This window comes from Anabrus simplex, chromosome 1 (genome assembly GCF_040414725.1).
Source record: "Anabrus simplex isolate iqAnaSimp1 chromosome 1, ASM4041472v1, whole genome shotgun sequence".
Classification (NCBI taxonomy): Eukaryota; Metazoa; Arthropoda; class Insecta; order Orthoptera; family Tettigoniidae; genus Anabrus; species Anabrus simplex.
The window spans coordinates 1,085,835,136-1,085,848,558 of record NC_090265.1 but is presented as its reverse complement, the minus strand read 5'-3'; the positions used below and the strand labels follow the sequence as shown (position 1 = coordinate 1,085,848,558).

The window sequence follows — 13,423 nt, the reverse complement described above, 5'->3', positions numbered from 1 at the left end:
TTCACTGTCCACTCACTGACATTCTCATACCTGTTCAACCTGACTTCTGGCTTAAACTACAGTACTGTGCTGGTCATGCAGAATTTGAAGGCACAAGAACTGTCTATCCCTCACAGAAGTTGACCTCCTCCTACCAGGTAATGGTAGCTGCCTCTGTGGATCAGCGGTAGAGTGTCGGCCTCCGGATCCCAAGATAGCGGGTTCAAACCCAGCAGAGGTAGACGGATTTTTGAAGGGCGGAAAAAAATCCATTCGACACTCCATGTCGTACGATGTCGGCATGTAAAAGATCTCTGGTGACACATTTGGTGTTTACCCGACAAAATTAATTAAATCTCAGCCATAGACGCCCAAGAAAGTTTCGGTTTACTCGGTCTGCCATCTAGTGGTGGCCTAGAGTAAAACGGAACGTCGAAATTGACGAGCAGACAGCCAGATGGCGTCAAATTGAAATGTCTGCACACGGTAGCTGAGGCCATACGATTATTATTATTATTACCAGGTAATGATCTGCAAGTGTATGAACTCTGTTCCTGATACATCTGAATAGCACCTGTAAATGTTGATCGAGTATAGTGTAACAACTCAGCCACATTATATTAACCATGCCTATCCTGTACCAATATTGCTGCCCTAACAGCATTCTGGGTTGAAAGGCATCTTCACTCATTTTCACTCTCATAAGTGTTGTTTAACACTGAGTAGAACGTCAGAGAATTCCCTCCCACACGGAGGTAACAATTAGGGTATATAAACAAAGATTTGCCTTCTTGTGATAGACAGTAGTTTTCAGCTGGCTATTATTGTGTGTTGTTGATTTCATTCTGTTTGGCAGTCGTTAAGATCATTTCATAAGATTCATTACATAGTAAGAAGTTTCATAAGACAGCATGAGAAATGTAAAAAAATAAAATAAAGAATAATTTCAGTTTCTCAAATATCTTGAGGTGTTGCATTTCTTTTGCTCATCAGTGTATATCACAGTTTCATTGTCTTGATCTTGTTTACTGCTATATTGATTTGTCAAACAACACTTTTTATTGCAGTTGGTAAAATGGTAGAACATTTGAGAATGTAAGAATTTCTCAGGAGATCACTGAAGTTTCTTTGTTGCTTGCTGCTGTAATTATCACATTCTCTGATACCAAATTTTAAGTATTTATGTTACCTGAAAGTCTGCAATTAAGTTACGTCTATTCTCATTATTACTTACCTGGTATGTTGCTACACTTCAACTTACAGTTGGTAGTGTTGATATCAGTAAAGTCCTGGTGTCGCCATTATCATTCATGCAGCTGAAAATAAAGCACGGTTGTTCAGTTGCTCACTGCGATTATTTTTGGAAACTACTGTGAAATTATTATTTTGTTTACATTTTTCATTCATATCAAGAACTCTGGAATACAAGTGCAATCTTAATACAATCTTAACGATTCATGTTCAAGCTTATTACAATCCTGAAGGAATCTGACTACACTACACAATTATTTGTAACTGACTTACTCTGCAGATATAACTGATAAAAGTTACATTTGTTTTAGCTGTCATGATTGTATATTCTGACTTATAGTTGTGCTATATTACTTGTATTGCTTCTGTCTGCAATAGAAATATTTGTTGTGCCATAACAAAGGATTTCTAAATTCTCTTCAAAAGGCTACACTTACAACCTGAAAATTTATTATTGCAATTAGTTTCTGTTAACATTCTTCTTGATTTAAGCTACTCCTCATACATAAAAATTCTTTCAACTGACATGCCTTTCTTTCTCTTGTGTTTCAGTAAGCTGGACTGCAGGACTAAACAAGAAAGCACTGCTGGTGATGATATTTTAGAAAAGGATCCGTTGTGTCCCTTGTGTAGCGAAACCTATACTTGCCCTCAGCATCGTTCGAAGAAGGAAAACGAAAATTACGAAAAAAACATTCAAAAGAAGAAATTCAAATGTGAATTCTGTTCAAAGGTGTTCGGTAGACGTGGCAATTTGAATTCGCACATTCGTATTCATACAGGAGAGAAACGCTATAAGTGTGGAGTCTGTGAGCGTATGTTTACGCACCAAGCTACCCTCAAGACACATCTTGTAACTCATACAGGGGAAAAAGATTCGAATGTCAAATGTGTCATAGAACATTTGCACACAGGGGAACTTTGGACGGCCATATTCTAACGCACACAGGTCAACGGAAGTTTCAATGTACCTTATGCTCAAAGGAGTTCGTCAGAAGAAGTCACGTAAAGGCACATCTTTTGACTCACTCAGGAGAGAAGGCATTTCATTGTAATATTTGTGGTAAAGACTTTGGTCGTCGGGGGAACTTGAAAGTCCATATGGAAACACATACTGGTGGTAGACGATTTAAGTGTGAGGTTTGTAACAAGGAATTTACTCAACAAGGTAGTCTCAAAGCACACATGTTAATTCATAGTGGAGAAAAGAATTACAGATGTACTATTTGTTATAAGGAATTCATCCAACAAAGTACATTAACGAAACATATGTTAACTCATACTGGTGAACGTCGTTTCACTTGTTCACTCTGTCCCAAGGCATTTACACAGAAGGGAACCCTTAATAGGCACCTTATGTTACATGCCAGGATGGATTCAGGGTCGCTGGATGACGTTGAATTTAATGAATTAACTTCTAATTCAAACAAAGACACTCTTTCAACTGATATACAACCTACATCACCTGAAGAACTTTCAAATGAGTGGAAACCTGTTACTCTTGATGAAACAATGTCAAATGAGTAGATTTCATTAGCACTAAATGAAGGAAGTTACGTTGATGGCCGTTGCAAAGGACGTGCGTTGTACTGTTAAAGACTACATAAATATGACTTTCCTACTTTACATTCTTCAGTCACCATACCTTTCCTGAGAATTTATCTCCTTATTTACACAGTAACTTTCCGGGTTCTACGAACTGAATGTTAGCTGTAGGTGAAATGCCCCTTCCCTAGATAAATAATTTTTCATGCATCATGCTATCCAACAACTTCCATGGTTCAGCTAATATCTTGCTAAGCAATTTAGTGTGTTTTCTCTGTATTATATAAACATTCTGGGTGATACAATAGACAGTAAGTTTAGGAAAGAGTTTTTGTATCCTGATAAGCATAAATACTATTCATCCTGAATTATTGAATGCTTTCATTCAGGGCTAGTTGTTTCACTGTTTTTCCTCAAATGTACATAAAACAGAGCAAACGAATATTAATGTACTTTACTATGAATACACAAGTCTTTAGCAGTGACCAAGCACATGGAATTTTCAATATTATTTATATACTTTTCCAGAAACCTATCCTGATGTATAGAAATGCCTGAAAATATACTTTTGCATGGAAACTAGTAATTGTAAGAAAGTGTATATATAAAAGCAGCATGGAGTGATGTATGAATTTAAGATATAAATGTTTCGGGAAATTTGAGTGAGTAACACTTTATTGACATTTAGAAAATCATAATTTTGTTTAATAATGTTTACACTTTTACAAACATTACATGAACAGCCCAATAAACTGTAAATTCGTGAAGATATACATTAGGGTCATAAATAAATAATATTATTGATGTGTGCGAATAAGCCCATTAAGACTACACAAAGTACTTAGAGGCGTGCATTTGCCGTACACTGTGCCCATATTTCTTTCACTCTTTTACTGTGGTTTTCCTTTCTCTCTTCAGACCAGATTGTTCCGGTCTTCTTTTATTGGTCTTTCCTTTTGGTCAACTTGCCTTTTGTAAATTTTAGATCTGGAGATTAGCCTGTTTTAGACATTTGCTGATGTAATTCCTGCCTGTTTCAAATGGGTTTTGATTTTGCCAATCCATTTTATTGTGTCCGTTTTAGCTTTACTACTGTTTTCATAAAATTTGACTATTTGTTTGGTAAGTATGTCTGGATGCATTATTTTAATATGTCCATAGTATCTTAGTCCCGTTTCCTAACGTCACTGTGAACATTTGTGTATTGTTTGATTTCCTGTCTGTCTCTAAGTTGGTGCTGTCCCTTCGTGAGTTTTGGTTCTAGAATTTTTCTTATGATTTTTTCCTTTATCTCAATGTTTTCAATGTCTGCTTTCCTGTTCAAAATCAGCGTCTCTGATCCATTAAGACATTCTGGTTTAAATACTGTATTGTAATGCCTTAGTTTTGTGTGCTTGGAGATACATTTTTGTTATAGATATTTTGGGTTAGTTAATATGCAGTTATTATTATTATTATTATTATTATTATTATTATTATTATTATTATTATTATTATTATTATTATGATTATTATTATTCCACATGACTAAAAGACCAGAACTATTGAGTGACCAATTGAAAAGTGTGAAATATTATTTTCGGTAAACACAATGTATAACCAGGGATCTTTCACATGCTGATATCTTATGACATGGATTGTTGAATTGATTCACCTAAGGGAAATAAATGTTTGATAATTTCAGTTGTGATCATCATAGACTCACATTTTCAGCATTAGTTTTCAAGTCAATGCATTGAAATTATTTTAAGTTTGAAAGATATGGATCACATTGTAGAGCTAGCCTGTAATTATGAAAATAACTGTTGTTGTAATACTACATGATTCATATTCTTGTAATTGACAAGGGGTATCCTGAGTGGAGTTTACAGTATCTCTTGAGTTTTCTCCCCTTTCGTTACGGTGGATAATGTTGTTGAATATTACTCCACTATCAAGGGACTTATCTTACAAGGGAAATAATCTCTGTTCTACACTCGAATCTTAATGGAACTCGGTAGAGGGGCAGTGGAGAGGTTATTCGATGTTAAAGTGAAAACCATATCGGCCCAATATAATTTATAATAATATATAATATGAATTGCGTGTAAACTAATATGACTCGATGTAGAGTACTTTATGGGAATGCTATGAAGATAGAACTTAGAATAAAAAGCTTTATTAAGTTATGTCGATTACCCTTTTAATTCAATTACAAGAAGCTCTGTTGGAGAAAATCGGTCATAAAACTTAATTTTCTTTCGATGATGATGATGATAATTCTGATAAAGCCTCAGTTATCAGTTATCGAGTTATATGACGTCTGAAATAGTGTTATCTAGGCGACCTGTATCCATTTCGATATTCCGATTGCGTTGCTGTCTAACAAACGAAGCAGAAATCTACTAGCAGTTTCATATGGCTGAGTTAATCTAATTTTGTTTAAATTGCGAGCTTGGGAACAACATGGTTCGGATACTCTTCCATTGATCCGTTGAGGTAGTTAATCTGTGCGTTAACATGACTTGGTTCATACTACAATGACAGTCTCGATTTTCTGACCAACGTACCGTATCGTTGGTAATACCTGCGCTCAAAAGTTGTGTGTGCTAAAGCTGATATTAAGTAAATCGAACCTTCAAAAGTTTACCAGACCTTTTAAATTTTTATTTCGAGTACTCTAAGATATACACTAGTGTACAAAATTTAAGCATAAGTTACGAGTAAGCAGGGAAACGGGACAAAAACCGCAAATCGCACAACATATGCACCTACCAACTTTACGTGTTCGCTCTGTATAGGAAAGGTGTGTTCCCTGTTTTGACTAGTGGCGTAACCGCAAGGTAAACACAGCCAGTACCTGCGCCTCATATTCCCTCAGTCGTGTTTGCCCTGCTATAGTGTGCGGTGTGTAGCCTCGTGGCCAACGTGACAACATAATGGCATAACGACGCCATCTGGACCCCGTTTTGCAGTTTAGAATACTCGGCCGCTTGGAAGCAGGCCAGACACAGACCGAAGTCGCCGTATCCTTGAATGTGCCACGAAGTGTAATTATCAGGCTTTGGAGACGATTTCGAAACACAGGAGATGTTAGTCGTAGGCCAGTGCCAGGTCGACCAAGGGTAACCACCCCACAGCAGGACCGATATCTGGCCTTAACCGCCCAACGAAATCGGAGTGCATCTGCAAGATAATTGTCGGCGGAGCTTGCAGCCGTCTCAGGGGTTGCGGTTTCCCGGAAAACTGTGTACCAGAGGCTCAGAACAGCAGGGCTGTTTGCCCGACGTCCAGCGGTGTGCGTCCCGCTCACTCCAGCACAGAGACGGGCCGGTTTACTGTAGAGCCTTCAACATCGAAACTGGACCATGAATGAATGGAGGCATGTGCTCTTCACAGATGAATCCCACTTCAGTTTCCCGTCGCACATTAATCTGGAGAGAACCGGGTAGCCGATACAACCACAGGAACATCGTGGAACGGGGCCAGTATGGTGGTGGTGGCGTCATGGTGTGAGGCGGCATCATGTTGAATGGCCGTACGGACCAGCACATCTTCATGGGTGGTCGGAGGATCATTGTTAACGCTCAGAGATACAGGGATGAGACCACATGATCGACTCTTCAGAGGTGCGGCTGTTCCAGACTTCTTCTTAATGGACGATAATGCCCGACCGCACCGCGCTGCTCTGGTGGATGAATTTCTGGCTGAGGAAGACATTCATCGCATGGAATGGCCAGCGAGGTCTGCGAATGTGAATCCTATATAACATGCCTGGAATGCATTGGAGAGGCGAATTGCATCCCGTGAGCCTCCACCAAGGACCCTCCAAGACCTTCGCATTGCCCTTTGGGAGGAATGGGATCGACTGCCACAAGAGCTCTTGGACCATCTGATAGAGAGCATGCCACGTCGCTGCGAAGCATGTGTGGCCGTTAGGGGTAACCATACACCCTATTAACAGCATATATTTTTGTGGAAGACATTGCCAAGTTTTGTTAGTTGTTGTCAATGGTGTACCTTAGCTATCAGAACCTTTCTGACACTGTTTTTATGGACAAATCGTGTGACATGGTGTGTTAGGCAGCTTATGTTTGTTCAGCAATCCGTCTGACATTGCTATCAGGCGGTATGGCCTCGTTCCTAGTGATTATGCTTAACTTTTGGACACTAGTGTAGTACAGTCAATCAGTGCAACACTTTTATAGTAACAAGGAATGAACGATTGTTGAGTACCAGCCATATTATATAGGATGTAACAAAGAGGTGCAGCTAAGCTTTTCAGGACACATTCCTTACACATGGGAGAAAAAACATATTATATGTACATTGGTCCGGGAACACTTTATTTCCATGTTACAACTCATTTTCTACCACTGTACACAGTACATTAATAATGGAAAACACACAGTGAAAAACACATCGGCCCTTGTCCGACTCCTTGACTGAATGGTCAACGTCGAGGCCTTAGGTTCAGAGTCCCTCGGGTTCGATTCCCGGCCAGGTCAGGGAATGTAATCGCGTCTGTTTAATTCTTCTAACTTGTGGACTGGGTGTGTTTGTTTGTCCTAACATTGTCCTCTTCATATGCACACAACGCATCACACTAACAACCACTATAGAAACTTGCAGTCATGTATACATCTCTCTCTACCTGGGGTAGGCGTCGAAAGGGCACCTGGCCGTAAAGCAGGGCTAACTCCACATATGCGACGCAGATCGCACCCGCGACCCCACTAGAATGTGGCAAAGGTGATAGTAAAAGAGAAGGAAGATTATGTTGTGTTACAGTCTTGGTCTAGTTTGGAAATTGTCAAAATTTGTAGGCGAGTCAAAGGCATAAGTGCTCACCCCCCCCCCCCCCACACACACACACACGACTCTCCTTCGCTGCCCCTCTGTATGATGCAATGTTACAAAAGTCGTTTTGCCAAGCATAAGAAAATGAAGGAATAGTCAAAGGTATCCATACAGTCCCAAAACTAACAACACTTTTCAGATCGGTAGCGAAGTCGAAGGGGAAAATAAATTGCGAAGGAAAGGGGAAAATACGGAATCGTCACAAATTCCATTTCAAGCAAGTCCATGCGCAGTAATAATGTACAAGAAGAAACAAACATAGTCGTTGCTGCTGTAAACGTAAGAATAAATAATGATGGTTGTACAGATCCCGAACTATGGCCAATGGCAGACTGGATTCAAAAATGTCCGAATCAGTGCAACTTTATTTTTTGCTACTGGTTTAACGTCACACTAATTCATCGAAGTTTTCGGTGACGGATGGGGAAGGACCTAGGATTGGGAAGGTAGCGACCGTGGCCTTAATTAAGGAACAACCCCAGCATGCCTGGTGTGAGAATGGGAAACCACGGAAAACCATCTTCAGGTCTACCGACAATGATATTCGAACCATCATATGCTGAATGCAAGCTCACGGCTGTGCGACTCTAACCGTATTGCCAACTCGCTCGGTTAGTCTACCTTTAGTCAGTCAGCTCGAGATTATAGAAAGTAACAATAACAGATAAAGAAAGTAGGTATTTTACATTGAAGTATTTTCGAATGGAAAAATTCAACTTCATTTTCCTCTATGCGCAACTGCATGTTGTGTAAGTTTCAAGCTCAGCATATCACAAAAAAATGCTACATTGCACCGTATCGACCACGTTACAGCACACTTTATATTCGAGGACAACACAGTACGTCAGCAAGCAAATAATATCAATAATAGTTCTGGAAGATGAAGTTACAACATATTTATTTTTGGGCAATACCAAGGTGGTGGTGGTGGTGATTATTGCTTTAAGAGGAAGTACAACTAGGCAACCATCCTCTATATAACACTAATCAGAAAGAAAGAACGCAAGGGGTTCGACACTTCGAAAAATGAAGGTATCGGTCAAAGGAAGACAAGGACCACGAAGGGCATGAAAATTAAAGACTTCCTAGGCCTCCATACGTAATACCGTCGGGGTCTGAAAAGAGCAAGAGTTGGCAAAGGGAGGTCGGATAAGATAGATGAAAGTGAGGAGCCTGGCACAAGTAAGTGGAAGCAATGCCAGGACTCAGCTGAGAGCCCCGTGGTCGCCAACCCACGCTCCAAAGCTCAGAGCCCCTGAGGCCCCTTTTAGTCACCTCTTACGGCAGGCAGGGGATACCTTGGGTGTTATTCTACCGCCCCCACACACAGGGGGAGCAATACCAAGGGTAGCACTCATTGTGCGAAAGCGAACTACGTATAATTAGAGTATTTCAATTTTTGACTTCGCTCTTCTCTTTCTCTTCACAAATGCTTGCAAAAGGGAAAGAGAATGCTTCTGAATGCGATTTTTAAAATTGATCAATGACGTATACGCACGTACACTTGTAGAACGATAACGAAGGAAACTTGTCTCACAGCCGAGAGGTACCGTACCCCTCAAATTCAACAGCCCTTTCAAGTTTGTTTGGAAGAGAGCTAATTAGCACACCTTTCTCGTATAGATTTTCCCATAGAGAATAGCTTATTAACATATATGAACAATATAGTCGACAGAGCCGTTGTATAACGAACATGGCATCCTTGAAGTGCAGCACTCGTTGCACGAAAGGAAACTGCATTGCACTACGGGCAATGGAGCAATTGATAGGGTATGGACCAAGAGGGATCTCTGCGAAATATGCAATGAGAAGTATTACTAATCACGTAAGCAACGAATGAATTAAAGTGTTGAGCTGCAATAGCAGTTCGCATGGGACGCGGGACGCGCCTTATTCCGTATAAAAACATGTTCTGCTTTCACAAGCACGTCCGTTTTAAGGTAGCGGTGAACTCAGTTGGCGCCGAGGACCGCGCTATCCGTAGACGCTGTCCAGCCAGCTCTCACTTATGTTTTAAAAAAAGGAACAAGCCCAGCAAATTTTCAGTGCTTGATATGAGCTAGTTAAAATAGTACATAACCCTAATATAACATGATGCAAAGTATTTTATGGAAACGCCGGACATGTCCTCCTTTTTTCATGCTTGTCCTCTGTCCGGCAGGCATTTATTATTTGCTATTAAATGTCCGGCTTTTAACATACTGCATTCTTATTCATTCAGTTTCCTATTGTTTTCTTTGTTGCAAAGCTATTTTTGTTGCACTTCCTCTATCTCAGTCCATATTCTGGATGCCCCTATCAGACTACGTCATTTACTCACTTAATAATACATCATATCAGTTAGAGCTGTCTGAAGAGCCTGTCACCAAAGTGGTGACACCGCCCCAGTGATCTGAACGTATTCGTTCGGGGCCGGGGAATTCTCGGCGGGGATTCATCAGTCAAGTAATGCTGGCTGCGGTATTACGTAGTTTTGTTTTTGTGCTAGTTGGATTCAGACCCTCTGAGTGAGTGGAGTGTTTGTGATTTTATTATGAAATTTGAATAATATCAGTATGTCATCACTAAAAAGGCGAGACACAAAAGAGGAAATGTAAGTTCTCGGAGGAACTCAAACAGAAGTACCCGTGTTTTAGAGAGGAACGTAACGAAAGTGAGGCGAAATGTTATATTTGTCACTGTTATGTAACTGTTGGAAACAAAGGTGCAGGTGATCTCGAGAGACATATTGCTAGTGAAAAGCATAGAAAAACAATTAAAAGCAGTTCTTCTAGCAGTAATATTGATTCCTTTTTCCCGATTAAAAATTCCCCACTAGACAGGAAAGTTCGGGCAACAGAGGCAACATTGGCATATCTCAATGTTTCTCACCATCAGTCGTATAGGTCTATGGACTGCACATCAAAGTTGGATAAAGTTCTGTTTGCAGATTCTGAGATTGCTAACAAAATATCATGCGCTAGAACCAAAATTGAAGCTATCATAAATAATGTAATCGCCCCTCATTCCATTGACATTATCCTAAAACATTGAAAATATCATGCGCTAGAACCAAAATTGAAGCTATCATAAATAATGTAATCGCCCCTCATTCCATTGACATTATCCTAAAACATTGAATAATAGTATTCCTTTGTTCGGAGTGGGTACTGATGCTAGCAACCATGGGGCTTTGAAACTTCTTCCTATTGTTATACAATATTTCGACTATAAAGAAAATGTTATTCAAACAAAAGTCTTAGAACTACAAACATGTCCTAATGAAACTTCAGAGACAATATCCAATTATATTTCCGATACTTTAAAGAAGCATAATATTTCTGCTAAATGCGTTGCTTTTAGTGGAGACAATGCAAATGTAAATTTTGGAGGGGCTAATCGAAGAGAAGGCAAAAACGTATTTTCAGCACTTAAATGTAAACTAAATGAACATATACTCGGGGTTGGATGCCCAGCACATGTACTGCATAATTGTTTGCAACGAGGTGCTGATGTACTGCCAGTTGATGTAGAGAGTATAATTTTAAAAATCTTCAATTATTTCCATATCTATACAATTCGCACTGAACAACTCAAGGAATTCTGCGAGTTTGTTGAAATAAATTATGAACAGCAAAACAAGGTGATTAAGTTTGTTTCCTGCAGTAGAAAGAATTCTAAAACTGTTTGCAATTCTAAAGTCGTACTTTCTTTCTCAGCCTTCAAATTATGTCCCTGCTATAAACAGGTCCTTTTTTGAAAACGAGTTTTCTGAGCTTTACCTGTGGTTTGTTCATTCCACTATGCTCATTTTTCACAACAAAATGTCATACATTGAAAAAGAAACGCTCTCTATAGCAGAAGTGTGTGATATATTAGTTTCAACTCTGGCCACACTGAATGATAGGATGGAAAATAAATTTATACCTCTTAAAATAAAAAGTCTCTGAAATCCTTAATCGAAAATGTCTTCGAAAGAGAATACATTGCATTTGCAGAACATGTTGTTGGTTTTTATGAAACGTGCATTCAATACCTGTTAAAGTGGTGTAACCCTATGATGGAAGAATTTAAGTGTTTCCTATGGATGAAGCTTCATAGTATGAAAGACATTCAGTTCGAAGATGTTCTTCCTTGTCTCGAGTATTTGCAATCTAAAGGTGTGGAGATAGACGATTCTAAACTTTATGACCAATTTTGCAATGTTCAGAATTACACTAGGAGTTTCGAAATTGATAAACAAACAACATTAGATAAGCAGTGGAGTGAGTTTTTCAAATATAGCCCTGACATTGAAACATTTAGTGAGCAGCTTAAAATTTGTCAGTTTTATTTCTCTGGAGAGTTTTACAATTATTTATTACAAGAAAATAATTCATCTTTGCTGTCGAAAGTGGCTGCAGTCTATAATTATCAGCATAAAATAGCTATAACTCAGCATCTTCATCAACATAAAAGTTATAACGTATGTAATATTAAATTTTGCATGTAAATATTAAAATTCCATTTGTCCTCCATTTTTAGAACATTTTTATTAAAAGTCCTCCTTTTATTAGGAGTCTGTCCTCCATTTGAAAATTTAGAGTTGGTCACCCTAGCTGTGAGGAAAGAGAATACCATTGGAAAGATTCATTTCGTTTTGTCGATTAGCAGTTTCAAACACCTGTTAAACAAAAACCTTCGTCTTATTTCGGTGCTCAACTATGAGAATTTCTTCTTAACGACCGGCACGCTTCTGAAATTCTTACTGGAGTCCACGTGGAGTCTGTCATTGACGAGGCAAGCATGCTATTGGTCAAAGGCCATCTGCTATTGGTCGACAGTCGAGCCAGCACGGCGGCTAGTAGAACTCGCTTCAAATAAATGTGCCGCGTGGTGCTCAATCTTGCCATATACTACAGTGTACTGCAGACTTTCCCCACTTCCATTTGTTTTACGTCATACCGACGCAGATAGGTCATATGGTGACGATGACATGGTAAATGCCTAGGAGTGGTAAGGAAGCGGCCGTGGCCTTAATTAAGGTACAGCCCCATCATTTGCCGGATGTGAAAATGGGAATCCACGGAAAACCATCGTCAAGGCTGCCGACAGTGGGGCTCGAACCTACTATTTCCCGGATGCAAGCGCACAGCTGCGCGAACTGCAGACTTTAACAGCTCACCCCTGTGGGTAGAGGTAGTAGAATGACACCCATGGTATCCGCTGCCTGTCGTAAGAGGCAACTAGAAGGGGCTCCAAGGACTCTTAATTTGAGAGCGTGGGTTTGCGACCACGGGACTCTTAGCTGAGTCCTGACATTGCTTCCACTTACTTGTGCTCTTAGCTACTCCTTTTCATCTATCCTGTTCGATCTCCCTTGGTCAATTATTGTTCTTTTCCGACCCCGACACTATGAGGTTCCGAGGGCTAAAGAGTCCTTCACGCCCTTCGTAGCCCTTGCCTTTCTTTGGCCGGTAGCTCCACATTTCAAAGTGTCGGACCCGTTCCATATTTTCCTCTGATTAGTGTTACTAGAAGATGGTTGCTCAGTTTAACTTCCTCTTAAAATCATTACCACTACCACGACAGTCGAACCCACCATCTCCCGAATGCAAGCTCACAGTTGCACGACCCTAACCACACGGTCAACACGCTCAGTGCTAGTAGAATCATGCGTACGATAAGGTTAAGGAGATTTCCTCTAAAATAAGTAGACACTGATAACAGTATAATAATAATAATAATAATAATAATAATAATAATAATAATAATAATAATAATAATAATAATAATAATAATAAATGGTCGTTCTACAACTGTATGGTGTGTAATGACAAGTTACGAAGTA

At 39.6% G+C, this 13,423-nt stretch overlaps 2 protein-coding genes across 2 annotated transcripts in view; both read left to right on the top strand.

The window, feature by feature from the left end:
• Nucleotides 1–2,097, top strand: part of LOC136876326 (uncharacterized) — an 87,141-nt gene extending 85,044 nt beyond the window's left edge. Inside the window, exon 4 of the mRNA XM_068228427.1 lies at nt 1,783–2,097. Within this exon, the coding sequence (XP_068084528.1) occupies nt 1,783–1,785 (3 nt within the window). The 3' untranslated portion in view covers nt 1,786–2,097. The remainder of the gene's footprint in view (nt 1–1,782) is intronic.
• Nucleotides 1–3,887, top strand: part of LOC136876336 (zinc finger protein 32-like) — a gene marked incomplete at its 5' end in the record, with an annotated part of 148,172 nt that extends 144,285 nt beyond the window's left edge. The window contains one exon of the mRNA XM_068225304.1: nt 2,064–3,887. Within this exon, the coding sequence (XP_068081405.1) occupies nt 2,064–2,757 (694 nt within the window). The remainder of the gene's footprint in view (nt 1–2,063) is intronic.
• Between the last annotated feature and the right edge of the window lie 9,536 nt (nt 3,888–13,423).